The sequence below is a fragment of the Papio anubis genome, chromosome 4 (assembly GCF_008728515.1).
Source record: "Papio anubis isolate 15944 chromosome 4, Panubis1.0, whole genome shotgun sequence".
NCBI classification, from domain to species: domain Eukaryota; kingdom Metazoa; phylum Chordata; class Mammalia; order Primates; family Cercopithecidae; genus Papio; species Papio anubis.
In genome coordinates, this window is record NC_044979.1 from 161,183,700 (window position 1) to 161,203,957 (window position 20,258).

At 42.2% G+C, this 20,258-nt stretch overlaps 1 protein-coding gene across 6 annotated transcripts in view; it reads right to left on the reverse strand.

Annotated features, from left to right (window-relative positions):
- Positions 1–3,379: 3,379 nt before the first annotated feature.
- APP (amyloid beta precursor protein) overlaps positions 3,380–20,258 on the reverse strand; it is a 285,398-nt gene continuing 268,519 nt past the window's right edge. For all 6 annotated transcript variants that reach the window (XM_017956499.2, XM_017956498.2, XM_009202408.3 and 3 more), the window contains 2 exons: positions 14,966–15,112; positions 3,380–4,601 (listed from right to left, as the gene is read on the reverse strand). In XM_017956499.2, coding sequence (XP_017811988.1) covers positions 4,500–4,601; positions 14,966–15,112 — 249 coding nt within the window. In that variant the 3' untranslated portion in view covers positions 3,380–4,499. The remainder of the gene's footprint in view (positions 4,602–14,965; positions 15,113–20,258) is intronic.

The window sequence follows — 20,258 nt, forward strand, 5'->3', positions numbered from 1 at the left end:
TGGTTTACAAATGCCATGGCAATGTCAAGAAGTTACCCTGGTTTACAGATGCCATGGCAATGTCAGGAAGTTACCCTATATGGTCTAAAAAGGGGGGACATGAATAATCCAGCCCTTGTTTAGTATATAATCAAGAAATAACAATAAAATGGGCAACCAGCAGCCCTCAGGGTCACTCTGCCTATGGAGCAACCAATCTTCCATTTTTCTACTTTCCTAAAATTTCATTTCCTTTTACTCTATGGACCTGCCTTGAATTCTTTCTTGCATGAGATCCAAGAACCCTCTCTTGGGGTCTGCATTGGGACCCCCTTTCTGGTAACAAAATGATCAAAGTTAAAGCTGTAGTTACTGTAACTGAAGGTTGGCCTTGGAGTGCCATCCCATACAGTGCCATGTTTGAGAGATGGTTTTCATTTCATTGGTGGCATTAGAAATGTACTATTATATTAGGGTTAATTCGCCCTGACACCCCAACTAGCTAGCTACCTCCCCTTGGGCCAGGCAAAATGAAACAGTAGCTTGTATATATAAATTGTTACATGTACATACCTTCATACAGCCGTCATGTCTAACTGCCCCTAACAGGGCAAGGGAGATAACCATTTTGTTCTTATGAAAACAAGATACACTCAGATGAGTTTTGAGTTTGTTCATAATGCAGAACGTGATGAAGCAAGTTTAATTTTCCAGCTTAGTGTTTTTAGTTTAAAATGTTGCAATCTAAAGCTAAAATGTTCACCTGAGGCCAAGGACAACACAGCAAACACACCAGGGCCAATGTGTCCTCAGACCTTTGGAATCGCAGTCAGATATCACTGTGAACTGCATGTTTGTGTTTCCCCCAAATCCCTATGTTGAAACCCTGATCCCCTATAATGGTATGTGGAGGTTGGACCTTGGGGAGGCACTTAGGGTTACCTTAGGTCATGAGGACAGAGCCCTCGCGATGGGACTAGTGCTCGAGGGAAATGAAGAGACCATCTTTCCCTTCACCATGTGAGGATGTAACCAAGTACCCTCATTTTTCTAAGAAAAAGAGAACGAGTTATTACTTTTTTCTCTTTTCTCCATTTTCCAGTTTCCCATGTCCTATTTAGCCCTTTAGAAATGCAATTATAATTGTTTACCTCTCCTTCACCAGACACTCCCTACAGGGCAAGGCCGTCTAACTATGTGCTTCCAAGCTCCAGTGAAACTCTTTCTCACCAGGAGACTGCTCGGGAGACAACAGTCAACTTACAACCCAAATTATGCCTGCTAAACAACTCTCCCCAACCTGGAGATATGACAGAATTGACACCAAACACGGACATGGCAGTTACATCAATAAAACTGGATGAGCTTAATTTGCCTATTAAAAAAAGATTATACTCAGATTGGCTTGTATAGCAAAACCTCAACTCTATGCCACACACAAGACACACACCAAAAATGCAGTCATTGAAATAGCTAAAAATAAAGGAATGAACAAAAATGTACCAGACAAATGGAAACAGTAAGACAGCAGGCACTGCAACCCTGATACCGAAGTAGAGACTTCAAGCCCCAAACAAAAAACATAAAAATGGCCCTTGGGCATATAAAAGAATAGCCCACATTATTCATAAGATAAATACAACTTAAAATTGTACTGAGATTGTACTCTTCCCCACCCATCGGATTAGCCACAGCAAAGTCTCTCAAAATCTCATTAATCTTTTTGGCCCGGGCAACTAGAATTCTGTAATCGAATTCTGTCCACAAAGACATTGACTCAATCGCCTGGTAGATAACGCACCAAAACGAGTACAGGGACCCCCACCTGCTCGCTGCCTTCCCTGCATGTTATTCGTGCCAGGCCCTCCTTTTAAAAGTGCCCACTTGGCTGGGGGCAGTGGCTCATGCCTGTAATCCCAGCACTTTGGGAGGCTGAGGTGGGCAGATCACGAGGTCAGGACATCAAGAATATCCTGGCCAACATGGTGAAACCTCGTCTCTACTAAAAATACAAAAATTAGTTAGGTGTGGTTGTGCGCGCCTGTAGCCCCAGCTACTCAGGAGGCTGAGGGAGGAGAATTGTTTGAACCCAGGAGGTGGAGGCTGCAGTGAGCTGAGATTGCCCTACTGCACTCCAGCCTGGGCGACAGAGCGAGGCTCCTGTCTCAAAAACAAAAACCAAAAAACTGTGCCCACTTTCTGCTCCAAAAGTGAAGCAATATCCTTAAGGCAGGAAGCCCGCACGTCTTCCCCCAAGCTAGCTTTGGAATAAAAAGTCATTTTTTTTATACCATTTTCTCACTCTTAATTGGATTCGGCAAGCAGCAAGTGACTGAACCTGCATTTCTGTTACAGGGACACAGCCAGGAGGCTGCCATCTGTGAACCAGGACAGGGCCCTGGCCAACTTGACTGTGCTGGCACCTTGATCTCCTACATCCAGCTTTCAGAACTGAGAGACAGAAGTATTCAAGCCACCCAGTCTATGGGATTGTTACAGCAGCCTGAACTAACAGAAGGAGACTTTCCCAATAAAAAATTATGTACATACCACATTATTTTAAACTACAGAGCTGTGGTTCTCAAATGTGATTGACTTTGTCCCCTAAAAGACATCTGGCAACGTCCAGAGACACATTTGATTGCCAGTGGGTAGATGCTGCTAAATAAATATCCTACACTGCTCAGGAAAACTCCCTTTGACAAGTAATTATTCTCCACAAAATGTCAGTAGCATTCAGGATAAGAAACCCTGCTTTGGCCGGGGGTGGTGGCTCACACCTGTAATCCCAGCACTTTGGGAGGTCAAGGCAGCTGGATCACGAGGTCAGGAGATTGAGACCATCTTGGCTAACATGGTGAAACCCTGTCTCTATTAAAAATACAAAAAATTAATCGGGTGTGGTGGCGGGCACCGGTAGTCCCAGCTACTCGGGAGGCTGAGGCAGGAGAATAGCCTGAACCCGGGAGGCGGAGCTTGCAGTGAGCTGAGATCATGCCTGGGCGACAGAGCGAGACTCCGTCTCAATAAAAAGCAAACAAACAAACAAAACCAAAAAGAAGAAAAAGAAACTCTGTTTTACAGATAACAATCAGCTGTCTTAATTTTTATTTCCCTGGAACTTTTCCCTTTGTCTCTCATTTGGGTCAAACTTGAGGGCCAAAATATGGAAGCAAAATATTTTAGATCAAGTAAAGACTGTAAATGAGGTCTAGGAAATATTTTGCCAGCACTGGGAGACACAAGTTGGCCCTAACTTCCTACTCAGACTTGCAATTAATACATAACAGGTGTGGGTACTCAACATGAGAAGATTTCTCACTGGGTACCCACAGTTCTTACTGTAGGTCAGTAAATGGTCAATATTGTTACCATAGAATCATTCACACCAGCACAATGGTGCTCCTCCAAGAATGTATTTATTTACATGAAAACACCATTTTATACAAATTGAAGACACATCTTAAAGAAGGGTTTGTCTAGGCATGCCTTCCTCCTTCCCTTATATTGCCACTTCCATTTTCGTCTTCTGTTGTATCATAAATAAAACTTCAGACTGGTTAAAGAAAATTGAATCTGCCTCTTCTCTCCCCACCCAGAATTACTTTGACTGTTTAATGTCTGGAGTCATCCTTCAAAGAAAAGTCTTGCCCAGGGTTATTTTATTTAATTTATTTATGTAATACAGTGTAGAAAGCGATCATGTCATAAGCAATGATTCTGTACAATCATCCTGCAGAAATTTTTTTTGGAGAATTCTTGGTAATTTAAGACCAGCAGAGCACCCCTCCCCACCCGCCCCGTAAAAGTGCTTACAATGAACAGGGATTCTTTTCTTTATCAAAGACCCAAAGATACGTGGACAAAAAAAAAAGCTCGAAGTCTCAATGCCTAATGTGTGCACATAAAACAGGCACAAAGAAACAAACGTGTATCCTCTTAATTCCTATATCACAAATATAGCAGAAGCAGCAATCTGTACAGTAAAATGCAATCGTGGAAAAAAATCTCTCTAAAGCATCTGAAATACTTAAAAATGTTTAACTTTAAAATGCATAGTGATCAGGAAAGGAATACTTAGGCAAGAGAAGCAGCTAAACTCCCACGTTCACATGAAGCATCCCCCATCGATTCTTAAAGCATATGTAAAGTAGGACTTAATTGGGTCACAAACCACAAGAATAATATACAACTGGCTAAGGGGCTATGTGATAAATAATCAGGAGAGAATCTATTCATGCACTAGTTTGATACAGCTAAATTCTTTACAGTACACAAAACCCATTAATAATGTAGTGTAGAGACCAAAATGTAAAGAGAGAGAGAATACATTACTGATTTGTGGATTAATTCAAGTTCAGGCATCTACTTGTGTTACAGCACAGCTGTCAAAAGGCGATAATGAGTAAATCATAAAACAGAGGGGTTTGTTTCTTCCAACAGTATTCTATAAATGGACACCGATGGGTAGTGAAGCAATGGTTTTGCTGTCCAACTTCAGAGGCTGCTGTGGCGGGGGTCTAGTTCTGCATCTGCTCAAAGAACTTGTAGGTTGGATTTTCATAGCCGTTCTGCTGCATCTTGGACAGGTGGCGCTCCTCTGGGGTGACAGCGGCGTCAACCTGAAAAACAAGGAAGAGGAGAGCTGAGTAAAAAATAAAAATCAATCCTTTAAGGGTGAACATGGAGAAGCAGCAAAAAGATAAGGAGTACAGTACTCTTCATTGCAGAACACCCATGATTTTCTCCCCCACTTTGACATCTTGGAGAACACCTTTGCCCACCAGTTACACAGATGCTGTGCTCCATCTAGCCACCAGGTGGCGGTGGAAACCTTGGTGCGCTTATGAGGTGTCCAGTGGTGGTTTCTGGTTCCCCAGCTCCACAGTAAGTGGATAAACCCAGTGCAATGGTATTTTTTCCTCCCCTGTTGGCTCAATAAAGGACAAATGGTGTCAATGAAAGCCTGTTTTACTTGGAAGTGTTTTGGTAAGATAGATAAAACCACAAGAATATCAAGGAGGGAGATTCAGCAAAGTATACTGTATCTTCGGTGACACTCAAATCTGTGTAGAAAAATACCCGATTTCCTAGACTGCTGAATATCTTCCCATGCTGATTTTAGTCTAGCCCGTTTCTATCAAATTTTATGTTTGTTAAAATGTTAAAGAGAGGTTTGAGAATCATTTAATTAAACAATAACATACATATGCCAAAGGGGGCTATTATTTGGCACAAGAAAAAAGGAAGAGCAAGGACGACACCATTCTAGATTATGTAATTTTTAAAAAACTGATAATTAAGATACTATAGAATTATGTTCAGCTAAAAGTTTAAAATCAGACCCTCTCTGTTAATATGCTGCTTTACCTCTAACTAAGGTGAGGCCAGTAATTGAAGACGTTTTCCTCCCTGAGTCACTGTTAGAGCTGTGTAGGGAATTTACTCTCTGCAGGTTGGGCAGGGTACTTACCACTACAACGTGGGCAGTGGCTGTTCTTGTTTTACTATATTTGTTATACCTCTCCCTGTTCACAGAAGACAGGAGGTCCTTAACTCTGCTGAATGAGTAAAGGCTTACTTTTTTGTCTGTTAAAATTCCTTTTTTGTAAAACCATGGTAAGATGGAAGAGAATAAATACAAAATCATCAGAATGAAAAGACATGTTTTCCAGAGAAAAGTTCGGATGTACCATACAGAAAATAGTCCTTCAAAGGATAGTCCCTAGAATGGGCTGCTCATTCATCTCTGGGAGAATACTTCAGGCCCATTCCCCCTTGCTGAGCGTTGCTAAGTGACATTCCCCCACTTATGCAGCTTTTCCCCCTACACATCCTGTCTGGCACAGATCTGAGCCTACACAGCAATGCCCCTGAAGCCAAGGAAGAAAAAGTACCAGTGAGGACGTGATGTCAGCAGTAAGACATGAGGTCTCAAGATGGAGCTAGATATGTCATGACTAGACCACACTGGCTGATAGTAATTCAGACTAAAAGATCTGTCAATATAGTTGGGTGCGGTGGCTCACGCCTGTAATCCCAGCACTTTGGGAGGCTGAGGTGGGTGCATCACTTGAGGTCAGGAGTTCGAGACCAGCCTGGCCAACACGGCGAAACCTTGTCTCTACTAAAAATACAAAAATTAGCCAGGCGTGGTGGTGCACACCTGTAATCCCAGCTGCTCCAGAGGCGGAGGCAGGAGAATGGCTTGAACTTGGGGGACCGAGTTTGCAGTGAGCCAAGATTGTGCCACTGCATTCCAGCCTGGGCGACAGAGTGAGACTCCATCTCAAACAACAACAACAGCAGCAAAAACAACAATAACGCAAAACAAAACAAAACAAAAAGGCCAGGCATAGTGGCTCACAATCCCAGCACTTTTGGGAGGCCAAGGTGGGTGGATCACAGGGTCAGGAGTTTGAGACCAGCCTGGCCAACATAGTGAAACCCCATCTCTACTAAAAATACAGAAAAAAATTAGCCGGGCGTGGTGGCACGTGCCTATAGTCCCAGCTACTTTGGAGGCTGAGGCAGGAGAATTTTTTGAACCTGGGAGGCAGAGGTTGCAGTGAGCCGAGATCGCACCACTGCACTCCAGCCTGGGCAACAGAGGGAGACTCTGACTCAAAAAATCTGTCAGTATAATCAGGTCCCCCATGGTCCCTTTGTACAGCCCCTCTCCATGTGATTGACTCTTTTCAGTCTGGGAAGGAGGTGGAATGACTAGCAGTGGCTCATCCCAAGGCAGCTGGAATAGGTAGATACACAGCTCCCTCGTCCCTTGGGACAGAGTGTTCCCTCCATCACGTGCCCTGATTCGGTTTTTTTTTTTTTGAGTTGGAGTCCTGCTGTTGTCGCCCAGGCTGGAGTGTAATGGTGCAATCTCGGCTCACTGCAACCTCTGCCTCTGAGGTTCAAGTGATTCTCTTGCCTCAGCCTCCCGAGTAGCTGGGATTACAGGCACCTGCCACTACGCCTGGCTAATTTTTGTATTTTTAGTAGAGACGGGGTTTCACCATGTTGGCCAGGCTGGTCTTGAACTGACCTCAGGTGATCTGCCTACCTCGGCCTCCTAAAGGGCTAGGATTACAGGCGTGAGTCACCACGGCCACGTGCCCTGATTTTCAAGTTCCCATTTATGGAGAGACTGTGTGCCACTGTGAATCCCTCTAATCTACCATCCTATGGCTCAGAGCTGCCTGAGTTCCCCTGCAGCCAAACTCTCATGTTACTCCAATGACAGACCTAGGCATCTCCCCTTAGCACATTCCCACCAACAAGCTCTAACCAAGGCCAGTCCTCAGAGGACACTACTCGAATGGATGCTCAGCTTCCCTGTCCCTCTGGGAGGAAATCACAGATGTTTTCCTCATCCTCTCCTCTTTCCTTTGATCTGCACTGTTGTCAACAAATGAGGTCACCTGGCTTTAACTGGTAACTGTGTAATTAGCCTCCAACTTGTAAGTTAAAACACCATGGTTAAAGATTAGCACCAATCATGAGAGATTTCATTCACCCTGTAAATCTGCGTGCCAGGAGACAGCCTACCTGCAGCAGTATGCCATTCGAACTTGGGCATCATTTCTGCTCCCCGCCACCTCGTAACTGACATCTCAAAGAATGCCCAGGTTAAAAAAAATGATCTTGCTTAGGAGATCAAGCACAAAGCTGCTACGTTTCTGACTACAGAAGAAAGCCCCCATGCTGCTTCATTGTTGGAATATTACGCTTTCATCTCTTCCAGGAGGCACATCCACCACCACACTCGCTGTCAACAATCATTTGCATGCGTCAGGGGCAGGGGAACACCTGGCAATTTGATAGGTTTATCTCCCCTTCAAACTCCAAAGCCGAATACTTGAGTCCCCGGCTAGAGAGGCGAGGCTCCAAGGCTGGTGCACCATCCAGGCCTCTAACTCTCCTGTCTTTTCTTGGCTTCTGTTTCGCTACTTGCTAATCCTATTACCTTTTGCCACTGAGAGGACAGTTACATTGTGCCATTCCTGCCATGGGGCAGCTTGGCCCTCAGACCTCAGAGGGCTCAGGAGCTACAGGAGAAGGGATTATCTTGACAAAAGGGCATCCAAGGAGTATGGATTGGATCTTTAATCTCTAAGCCCTTGAAAGCTAGATGTGAAAAACTGAGTACTCATGTCTATGGATAAAGTTACCGCTAAAGGAAGAGCAGCAGGTAAGGGTAGCCTTCCTCTCCAGCAGGCTCACCAATCTCTTCCTCATTGCTAAGCTACAGCAGTGGCAAGGCCACTAGGTGAAGGCCAGCCCCACCATGCCCCTGTGCAGACAGGGCCTCTGCATGGACGCAGTATTATTTCTCTTAAAGCAGAGCCAGGGGAGGTTTGAGCCCATGGTGCTTGTTCTGGAAGGAATAAGACAATGAAGTTGTCCAGGCGCGGTGGCTCACGCCTGTAATCCCAGCACTTTGGGAGGCCGAGAGGGGCGGATCACGAGGTCAGGAGATCGAGACCATTCTGGCTAACACGGTGAAACCCTGTCTCTACTAAAAAAAAAAAAAAAAAAAAACCCAAAAAACTAGCCGGGCATGGTGGCAGCACCTGTAGTCCCAGTTACTTGGGAGGCTGAGGCAGGAGAATAGTGTGAACCCGGGAGGTGGAGCTTGCAGTGAGCTGAGATCCAGCCACTGTACTCCAGCCTGGGCGACAGAGCGAGACTCTGTCTCAAAAAAAAAAAAAAAAAAAAGACAAGTCAGGGACAGAATTTCCATTTTTCCAACTAGGTAGGAACATCTGTCACTTTCTGGGATGAAGACACACATACCTACAACCACTGAATAGTCATTCTCTTCCCAGACTGCCTGGAACACACAGCAGCAGGAACTGATCTGAAGTCTTCATTTGGTTCTCAGTACGCTGCACCTTCCTGAGACCTGGGTCCCTGTACTGCATGGCAGCACGGCTTCAACTGGCTGCTGCCTATGACACATGCTGAAAAGAGCTGAGCCCAAACAGCCTGACCCCGCCTTGTCCTAAAATAGCTTTGAGGAGAACTTTTGACACTCTTTGGCTTACCTCCATACCCCCTTACCCTTTTCTCCCTTTCTCCCTGAACCTGATTCATTGGAACCATTTAGTCCTTCACTGTATCCAGAGTAATTTAGAGCTCAGCTATCCGCCTGCAGGGACAACATTCTATTTGGGTGTCCTTAGTTTCCAGGTCTCCTCCTATTGTCCCTTTACATGGAGGTGTGTGAGCTAGGAGAAGAGGCAGGAAACACAATGTTTACATTTTATTATGTATAGTAACCAGCAGGATGTGGATTGATAGATGTCCTTTTATACAACGGACTGAGTCAGGCCAAATGACAGAATCCTGTCATTGAGATGGACCAGACAAGTAAAGGAGGGTAAGGGAACCAAGACGTACAACACAACAATAGTGTGACACATCAAAGGAGCCACAAGTATGAGGAAAAAAAAAATAAAAGCAAAGAAAACAGCCAGGAAGTTTTCAAGCTAGTGACTTATCCCTCCTAGTAACCTCCCAGTAATTGCTTGCTACTTAGTTGTGTAGATGCTTGTTTTCCTAATTTTGATGCCATCTCTTTATAGTTATATATAAAACTAGAAAGCAGTTGACTGTGTTTATTGCCAACATCAAGCAGTTCTTCAGGCAGGTTCAGGAACTCCTTTGCTATCCCTTCATAATCTTTTTTTTTTTGACAGAATCTTGCTCTGTCACCCAGGCTGAAGTGCAGTGGTGTGATCTTGGCTCACTGCAGCTTCCGTCTCCTGGGTTCAAGCAACTCTCCTGCCTCAGCCTCCTGAGTAGCTGTGACTACAGGTGCGCGCCACCATGCCTGGTCAATTTTTTGTATTTTTATTAGAGACAGGGTCTCACCATGTTGGCCAGGCTGGTCTCAAACTCCTGGCCTCAAGTGATCCACCTGTCTTGGCCTCCCAAAATGCTAGGATTACAGGGTGAGTCACCATGCCCGGCCTGTAATCATTTTTGATGCTTTCCTTTGATCTTCCAATTTCTCTTCCTGCTGCTCTGTAAGCAGGAAGCCACTCCTAGGTTCTGCACCCACCCTCACTTCTCCTTATCGTGGCTTTCCATTCAACCTGACCACTCTCTCCAACTACTCTACAATGCCGACGTCAGTATATCTGTACCCTTGTGGGTCAGTTTCTGGCTGGGAAGAAAGGACCTCTAAGGACATCTTTTTATGAAGTCACTAGTGTGACAGCACATTTCTCAGATATGCCATACCTCCATAAAAGCCAAATAAGGAACTCTCTTCTTATTTAGGTCATTAATGAGATGACCAGGAGGTGGGACGGGGAGACTCCTGGTGTTCCAGTGATCAGATCCGTGAGAGGAAAACTTTTTCACATCCTATAATAAAGAGAAGCTGTGCCCCCAACTTCTCCTTATTAAAGGTGACATCTCTGGGGAGAGTAGCAGAAAGAGCTACAATACGTATTTTAAAATATCCAGTGTCTACGTATGTGAACGTAGAAAAGTACCGCTTGCACTAAACAGATCCTGGGATCAGTGGGCTTTGCAGGAATGTCCTAAAACAGGAGCAAAGGTGGGTGATTCGGCTAGTGCTGAGATTTCCAGCCACCACAGGGGTATTCTGACATGGAGGGCGCATTTGGGGAGTGGTAATAATAAAGGGCTATTGCTTCACTGCTTGAAGCACCAATAAGGCACAGTTACCTCCTTGGGAAAGCATGGCCAGCGGCTCACAGAGTGACTCTCTGGCCTTATGGCTAAGTAAATCAGTAAGTCAATAGGTACTGCTTAATTTTTTTTCTAAAAAACAAAAGTAGCAAGTGTTCATTTCCAAATGCTAACAACTCTACCAATAAAAATACAGTCATGGGTCACATACTGACATTTTAGTCCATGACAGACCAAACATATGATGGTGGTCCCATAAGATTCTAATATTGTATTTTTTTTACTGTACCTTTTCTATGTTTAGATACACAAATACCTGCCAGTGTGTTGCAACTGTCTATAGTATTCACTGCAGCAACATGCTGCACAGGTGTGGAGCCTAGAGGCAATAGCTTGTAGGTGTGTAGCCCAGGTGCGTAGCAGGCTACCATCTAGATTTATGTACATGTACTTTATGATGTTTGCACAGCGATGAAACCGCCCATGACACATTTCTCAGAATGTTATCTCCAGTGTGAAGTGGTATGTGGCCGTTCTAGGCTTGTTTCATTTATACATTTGTTCTCAGGTTTTTTTCCTAGGGTTCCTATCTCTGTGATCTTCTGTAGGCATTTTTCACTCTAAAAACGAGAAATTTCCTGGAAACCAATGCTTTCATCATGACTTCTTCATGCACTGATGGTACATAAGTACAGTGGTATTCTGTTCTGACTGACTGAGGTGAGTCCAACTGGAAATATTCATGTACTCATTTTTGTTCTTATTGAAGCAGGGTTACTGATTAATGAAGGTTAGCCAGAGCCGGAAATAAAGGTATTTCCATGTACTTGAGTGTGAGAGGGCCTGTTAAGGTAGGAAGAGGATGTTTCAGAAGCATCACTTCCGTTCCGTGCAGACGCTGGGATGCTGAGAAAAATGGTGCTCTGAAAGCCCACAGTGCTCTCCCAGCTGAGAACATGCATAGGCTAGGTTGCAACTCCCTGTGTTCAAGTTCTACCATCCCAGCTAGACTACACCTTTTTTGAGGACAGAAAAGGAGAATGTGGTCTATTTCAACACTGCTGTACAGACACACCACAGCACTGGACAGAGGGCTGCCTTCAGGAAGGACAGCCACAAAGGTCTTGAGAGGAAGAAGGAGATGAGAGGACATAAAACACAAACGAGGTGGGGCCCTTCATTTAGAAAGGTTTCCAGTTGCTCTCAAGTAGACAGCAAAATGAGTATCTAGAGAAGAGCTGAACAGCCATCTTTCCCGATTTTGCTCCTGCAAGGATACCTTCTGGCTTAAAAATTAATTTCAGAATCTGGGTCAAAATGTCAACTTCTCCTCTGACATTTTAAGTCCAATGAGACACTGCTTGGTAACTGACTAAATAAAAAAACCATTTTAATTCAGGCAGCTGGAAGAGCACTTAAAGGGCAATTGGTTATCTGGGAGGCAAGAGATACAATTTTCCACTCCCTAAGGCTTGTGCATAGAACTGAAAGGAAGGAGTGTTAAAATGATGTGTCAGTGATTCTCAAATCTTACTGCACGTCTCATTCATTTGGGGAAATTTTCAACACTCAGATTCTCAGGCTCCTATTTGGGAATTCTGTTTCCCTAGGTCTGAGGTAGGACCTGGTAAGTCTCATGCACAGCCAGGGGAAAGAGCTCCTGGTGGAGGCCTTGCTTTTATGCTCAGCATCCCTGGGGCCTGTTACGGGCTAAAATGTGTCCCCCTAAAATTCACATGTTGAAGTCCTAACCTGCCAGTACTTCTACCTGTGACTGTATTTGGAGATAGGGTCAAAGAGGTAATTAGAGTTAAACAAGGTCATCAGGGGGGAGGGATCCTAATCCAATATGACTGGTGTCCTTATAGAGAGAGGTTAGGACACAGCAGAACACAGAGTGAAGGCCATGTGAAGATACAGGGAGAAGACAGCCGTCTGCAAACCAAGGAGAGAGGCCTGGGGAGGAACCAACCTGGCTGATACCTAGATCTTACACTCTAGAAATGTGAGAAGGTAAATTTCTGTTGCTTAATCCACCCAATCTGTGTTACTCTGTTATGGAAGCCCTAGGAAGCCAAGTCTTTGGCCTTTGGCATCAAAGACAGGCAACTTCAACGGATAGACCGGCAGCAAAGATAGAACTACATTAAATAAATTAAAAAGGGCTCTTGAAGGCCGGGCACAGTGGCTCATGCCTATAATCCCAGCACTTTGGGAGGCTGAGGAGGGTGGATCACTTGAGGCCAGGAATTCGAGACCAGCCTGGCCAACATGGCAAAACCCTGTCTCTACTAAAAATACAAAGATTAGCCAGGCATAGTGGTGTGCTCCTGTAATCCCAGTTACTCAGGAGGCTGAGGTAGGAGAATCGCTTGAACCTGGGAGGTAGAGGTTGCAGTGAGTGGAGATGATGCCACCGCACTCCAGCCTGGGTAACAGAGCGAGACTCCCATCTCAAAAAACAAAGAAACGACAACAAAAAAGAAAACAACAACAAAACAATAAAACAAAACAAAACAACAGCAAAAAAGAGCTCTTGAATTATTCAAGTATGAGGACATCTTTATTTGCTCAAATATGGAATTGAAACTTTTAAAAAAATTAATTAGAGCAGAAATGAAAGAAACTGATACTAATGAGAACATATCTTACACTGTTTTGAGGGACACAAGCTTAGATACCATTCCAAAAGGTGCAATGACCGAACGTGACAATGGGGTCACTGCTTTTATGTGCTCACACTCTGGTCTATGAGCCAATCCGTTCCTTTCCACCCTGCTGCCTGTTCTCCTCTTGGTTTCCTTCCTCACACTGCTCATCCACGTCAGTATGAATGGGGAAATAAGGCTCAAACCTAACTTCCATCAGCAGCTTCTGTTGTAGTCTGCAGAGGTTTTAAGTGCTGAGCAAAATGAAATTCTGGCTTCACCACAAATTTCATTTATTTAAACTCTGTCCTCTTCTAATCAAGAATGGTTTAGAGCACAGTTCCTTGGGGACAGTGGAATCTTCAGCTCCCTAGCAACATCTGGACTTTTCTCTGATGGAAAAAGCAATGGCGGCTGGACGTGGTGACTCACACCTGTAATCCCAGCACTTTGGGAGGCCAAGGTGGGTGGATCACCTCAGGTCAGGAGTTCAAGACCAGCCTGACCAATATGGTGAAAACCTGTCTCTACTAAAAACGTAAAAATTAGCCGGGCATGGTGGCGTGTGCCCATAGTCCCAGCTACTCAGGAAGCTGAGACAAGAGAATGGCTTGAACCCGTGAGGCAGAGGTGGCAGTGAGCCAAGATCCAGCCTGGGCAATAGAGTGAGACTCTGTCTCAAAAAAAAAAAGCAGTGGGGAATATGAGGGGAAATATGGACTCTGAGCTTGACCCTGTGTAATTTGAACCTTTCTGCCTTGGCCTCAGTTCCCTCATCTACAAGATGAGAAGACGAATTTGATTGATCACCATCAATATATCTTTCAGCCCTAAAAATTCCATAACTCTTAAAATATCACAATAAAATGTCACACAAATTTTTCAGTTTCCCTGTGCATATAAAAGCTATGTTTATACTATATTTTTTGCAAGACAGTTTCCTAAAAAGTTGCATATACCGTGAGATTTTAACACTTTTTCCCCCATCCAAATGGCATTTTAAATGCATAAAAATAACTTATTTGTAAATTTTCTTTCTCTCTCTCTTGTTTTTGTATAGCACCTTGAAACTAAGATATTGCAGGTGGAAGTGCAGGGTAATAGGTTGAAGAACTCTCAAATAACAATCATTTATGTTTTGGTGGGCCATTTGGTATAGTGTGATTTCCTGAGAAACTTTAAAGGGTAAAAGTCTGCACTGAAAAATCACATTATTTACTATTACCTGGTTGTATTCAGAGGCCAGACTATTTAAGACATAAGAAATCCAGGAATAAATATGTTTAGCTTTTTCTGGAAAAAGCAACTTCCTACTTCTGTTTTTATTTTTAACTTCTCACACTGATTTTTGTTGTCTTTGAAAAAAAAGCCTAAGAGTAATCATACTTTTTAAAAGTCATGCATTATCATTTGTGTTATTTTGATAACTTCAAAACAAATTATAAGTTGAGATAACAACACACAATCTCAATACCTTAATCAGAATATTCACGATAAGTTGCAATGAACAAAATGCAAAACAAGAAAGAACAGCTGTAACCCAAGCACCATGGAAGCACATTGATTCATTTTTTGAAAGAGATACTTAGCTAGTTCTTAGCAAAAAGCTAAGCCTAATTCTCTCATAGTCTTCTTTAATTCCCACTTGCAAACGTGCAGTCAAGTTTACCCACCTCCACCACACCATGATGAATGGACGTGTACTGTTTCTTCTTCAGCATCACCAAGGTGATGACGATCACTGTTGCTATGACAACACCGCCCACCATGAGACCAATGATTGCACCTTTGTTTGAACCCACATCTTCGGCAAAGAACACCTTGAAAACAAATTAAGAAAAATAATTTTAATTTGTAAATGCAATATAATTTACAATTTATAAATGCAATTAGAAGAATTTCATTTCTTAAATGCAGGGGACATTTGGATGAGGTTATACGAAAAGTTTCAGTATATTCTCTGGCCAACTGGTTGGTCACGTATTTGATGATTACTTAAAAAAAGAAAAGAAATCACATATTCTCCTTACTAAGAATGACAATCATAGTTTACAGAACGACGTACAACATGTGGCTTCCCCAGTCTGAGGAAGTCTACTTGCCCCTCACATGTCAAAACCAAAGTCTGCAGTGACCTGAAACTCTGACAGGTGGAACATTTGGGGAGTGGTGGGAAGATGGCGCTTGTATCTATCAAAAGCTAGAAAGGCACGGATCATACTAATGAAAGGAGGTCAGCATTTTCCCAGTCACAGCAGGTTTGAAACTCTGAGCCCTGATGTCTGACTCTAAGTGACTGAGACTTGGGTGTTTTTCAACCCTGTAGATGTCCTAATTTCCTTGGAGGGACACTTTTAATGCACAGGAATAGGTATTCTGAAACCAAGGAGTTAAACAATAGAAAAAAAGGTATCTTGTTACTTATAGTAATTCAGCAGAATTCTAATTAACCTTTAGCAGTGTAATGCTTTTTAAAGCATAATGTTATTTCAAAGGGAAGTATAGGCAACAAGAATTTTAAGTCACTCTTAACTCATGCTTTCTTACTATTGTCTCCAGAAACCAAAATCTGAAATGTTGCTTTATTTTTGCTCTTTATTTGGATTAAACATAAAAAGAATTTTGAGAACACTGTAAAGAAGAAATGAAATTTCATTTATTGCACTACATTGCTTCATACTGTTTATAAAAGCAAGTCATTATTTTTCAACTTTATCTACTTGAATGAAATGATAGAAGCACACCACAACGTTTATCATCTTGTTATATAAGGAGTTGATCTTATGCCAGATGAAGTAAAACTATAGCTAAACATTATCATGTTTGCTCTGCAACTTAATGAAAATACAGGCATACCTAGCTTTATTGCACAGTCGTGTTTACAGATAGTATTTTTTTAAAAAAAGAAAACAAAACAAATTAAAGGTTTGTGGTAACCCTGTATCAAACAAGTCTATTGGTGCCATTTTTCCAACAGTGAACACAGGTTCACTTCATGTCTGCGTCACATTTTGGTAATTATTTAAATATTCAAACATTAAAAATTATTTTATCTGTTTGGTGATCTGTGTGATCAGTGGCCTTTAATGTTACTATTTTAATTGTTTTGCAGTGTCGTGAAACATGCCCATAAAGACAGCAAACTAAATCAATAAATGTTGTGTGTGTTCTGACTGCCCCCCAAACTGGCCACTCCGCCCCTCAACTCCCAGGCTCCCTATTCCTTGAGAGACCACAATATTGAAACAGGGCCAGTAAATAACCCTACAATGGTCTCCAATTGTTCAAGTGAAAGGAAGAGTCACACATCTCTCACTTTAAAGCAAAAGCTAGAAATAATTAAGCTTAGTGAGCAAGGCATATTGAAAGCCAAGATTCTTGTGCCAGTTAGCCAAGTTGTGAATGCAAAGAAAAGCTCTTGAAGGAAATTAAAAGTGCTACTCCAGTGAGCACACAAATGATAAGAAAGCAAAATAGCTTTATTGCTGATGGGAGAAAAGTTTTAGTTGTCTGGATGGAAGATCGAACCAGCCGCAACATTCTCTTAGGCCAAAGCCTAATCAAGAACGAAGCCCCCAACTCTCTTCAATTCTGTGAAGGATGAGAGAGGTGAAGAAGCTGCAGAAGAAAAAAAAGTTGGGAGAGGTTGATTTCACGAGGTTTAAGGGAAGAAGCCGTCTCCATAACACAAAAGTGCAAGGTGAAGCACCAAGTACTGATGTAGAAGCTGCAGTAAGCTATCCAGAAGATCTAGATAAAACTCCTGATGAAGGTGGCTACACTAAATAACAGATTTTCAGTGGAGATGAAACAGACTTATTTGGAACAAGATGTCATCTAGGACTTTCATCATTAGAGAGAAGTCCTGCCTTCAAAGTGCCAAAGGACAAGCTGACTCTCTTGTTAGGGGATAATGCAGCTGGTGACTTTTAAGTTTTTGAAGCCAAGACTGATTTACTATTGTAAAAGTCCTAGGGTGCTTAAGAATTATTCTAAATCTACTCTGCCCATGCTCTATAAATGGAACAAAACCGGGATGACAGCACATCTCTTAACAGCATGGTTTACTGAATATTTTAAACCCGCTGTTGAGACCTACTGCTCAGAAAAGATTCATTTCAAAATATTACTGCTCACTGACAAAACACCTAGTCACCTAAGAGCTCTGAAGGACAGGTATAAGGAGATTACTGTTGTTTTCATGCCTGCTAACACCACGTTCATTCTGCAGCCCGTGGATCAACTTTCAAGTCTTATTATTTCAGCCTCTTATTACTTCAAAATATATTTCAAATATATTTTGTAGGGCTATTAAAACTGCCATAGATAGTGATTCCTCTAATGGATCTGGGCAAAGTAAACTGCAAACCTTCTGAAAAGGATTCACCATTCCAGATGCCATTAAGAACATCTGTGATTCACAGGAGGAGGTCAAAACATCAACAATAACAGGAGTTTGGAAGAAGATGATTCCAACTCTCATGGGTGATTTTGAGGGGTTCAAGACTTCAGTAAAGGATGTCACCGCAGATGTGGTGGAAATAACAAGAGAACTAGAATTAGAAGTGGAGCCTAAAGACATGACTGAACTAACTGCTACCACCTCATGATCAGACTTGAACGGATGAGGAGTTACTTCTTAGGGATGAGCAAAGAAAGTGGATTCTTGCAATGGAATCTACTCTTGGTGAAGATGCTGTGAACATTGTTGAAATGACAACAAAGTATTTAGGATATCACATAAACTCAGTTGATGAAGCAGTGGCTAGATTTGCAAAACTGACTCCAATTTTGAAAGCTGTTCTACTGTGGGCAAAATGCTATCAAACAGCATCACACGCTACAGAGAAATCTTTCATGGAAGGAAGGGTCAATCGACGCAGCAAACTTCGTAAGAAATTGCCACAGCCACCACAAACCTCAGCAACCACCACCTGGATTAGCCAGTAGCAGTGAACGTCAAGGCAAGAATCTCCGTGAGCAAAAAGATTAGGACTTGCTGAAGACTCAGATGACCATTAGCATTTTTTAGTAATAAAATATTCTACTAATAAAAGTAATTAAAGTAGGTACATGGCTTTTTTTTAGACATAATGCTATTGCACATGTAACAGACTATAGTATAGTGTAAATATAAATTTTTTTTTTTTTCTTTTGAGATGGAGTCTCGCTCTTGTTGCCCAGGCTGGAGTGCTAACTCGGCTCACTGCAACCTCTGCCTCCCGGGATGAAGAGATTCTCCTGCCTCAGCCTTCCGAGTAGCTGGAACTATAGGCATATGCCACCACATGTGGCTAATTTTTGTATTTTTAGTAGAGAAGGCATTTCAGCATGTTGGCCAGGATGGTCTCGATCTCCTGACCTTGTGATCCACCCGCCTTGGCCTCCCAAAGTGCTGGGATTACAGGCATGAGCCACCACGCCTGGCCAATATAACTTTTATATGCACTGGGAAGCCAAAAAATTTGTGTGACATTTTATTGCAAAATGTGTTTTACTGTGGTGTTCTGAAATTTCCAAGGTATGCCTCTACCTCCCTAAAAAATTCTTTCAATATAGCCTCAAGGTAGTCAAATGACTGATTTTTCTAAGCTAAAACTAACATACTAGCAATCTGGAAGGCAATATAAAATACAGCAAATGAAGCAACTTCTAAAAGTGTTTTACTCATGGTTTATAACAAAATGAGAAATTGTTCATAATTATTCCCTTTACTAAACAAATATGCTAGCTCAATATTTTTATGAAAAGCAAATCATTAATTAGCTAATATACTAGTGTGAGGTAATCAGGAATAAATGCAAGTCTGGACATATTCCTGTGCCTTTAAGAAAACACTGTAATTCTGTGATATTCATTGCACTAATTATAGTACATTATCTTATCAACTAGTTCAGTAGAGGGAGCTGATTCTCCTAATTGCTGCCGCTGCCATTAGTCACTGTCACATTATAGGCGTTAGTGTAATTGTGGAGATGGGCTTATATGACACAAGCCCCAGTGAATGCAAATTTTCTGTACATTAATCTTCAGCTTTCTGCCCTACCAACTCTCAACTCTTCAGCGGTTTCCCAGTTTTTATTAACCTCTTCAGCAACAGCCTCATCAAGAGAAACCCTGATTTTATAATAATTGATACTAGATTATCTTGCCAATGAAAACCATGCTTCAAAAAGCTAAATGTCTTAGTGTAAAAATAGAACGATGGGAGTTAAGAATGCAAATCCAAATCCCAAGTCAGTTTTTTATTTGCTACAATTATTTAGAGTCAAGTGAGGCATAAATAATAATTTGAAGGTGTTTGTTTTCGAGATTAATACTAGGATTTATCAACTTTATTTACGAATACTGAAAAGACATTTTCTGCTTGAAAAAAGCTAACACACACACACACAAACAAAAGAAGTGCCTGAGATAACTTCAAGTATAATTGCTATGGAAATTTTATTACCATTTTTCTGTCCACCACTGAATGTGATAAAATTGTCTTATTAATTTAACCCCTTACTGCACCTACTGATAAGATGGAACCCTAACAGAATCCACTATTTGATTTATCTGAATTTCTAAGCTTTTGGTAAAGGATTTTATATAACTACTAGAGCTGACCACAAAAGAGATGTGGCTTTTTGATTTACTCCAATTCTAACATTAGGGGGGAAAAGTGATTTCATCTGAAAAGGAAGCTGCTGTCTTCTTTGCACAAACCTTTTGATGAATAACACTATCAGGAACATCACGGGGTCCTGCTCACCCCATGATCTTATTCTTGCAAGAGAAGTTAAAGCATGGGAGGTAGGGGAGGGAATGAAAAGAAAAAGCTGGGGGAGAGATGAATGAGCAAAGGAAGACAGTTCCAGATGTGAACTTAAGCTATATAAAGTGTTCTACAAAACCAAGCAGCGTATGCACGTGTTTGACTCTGATCCTTCAAGTAAACCTATTGTAAACCTATTTTCCCAGAAA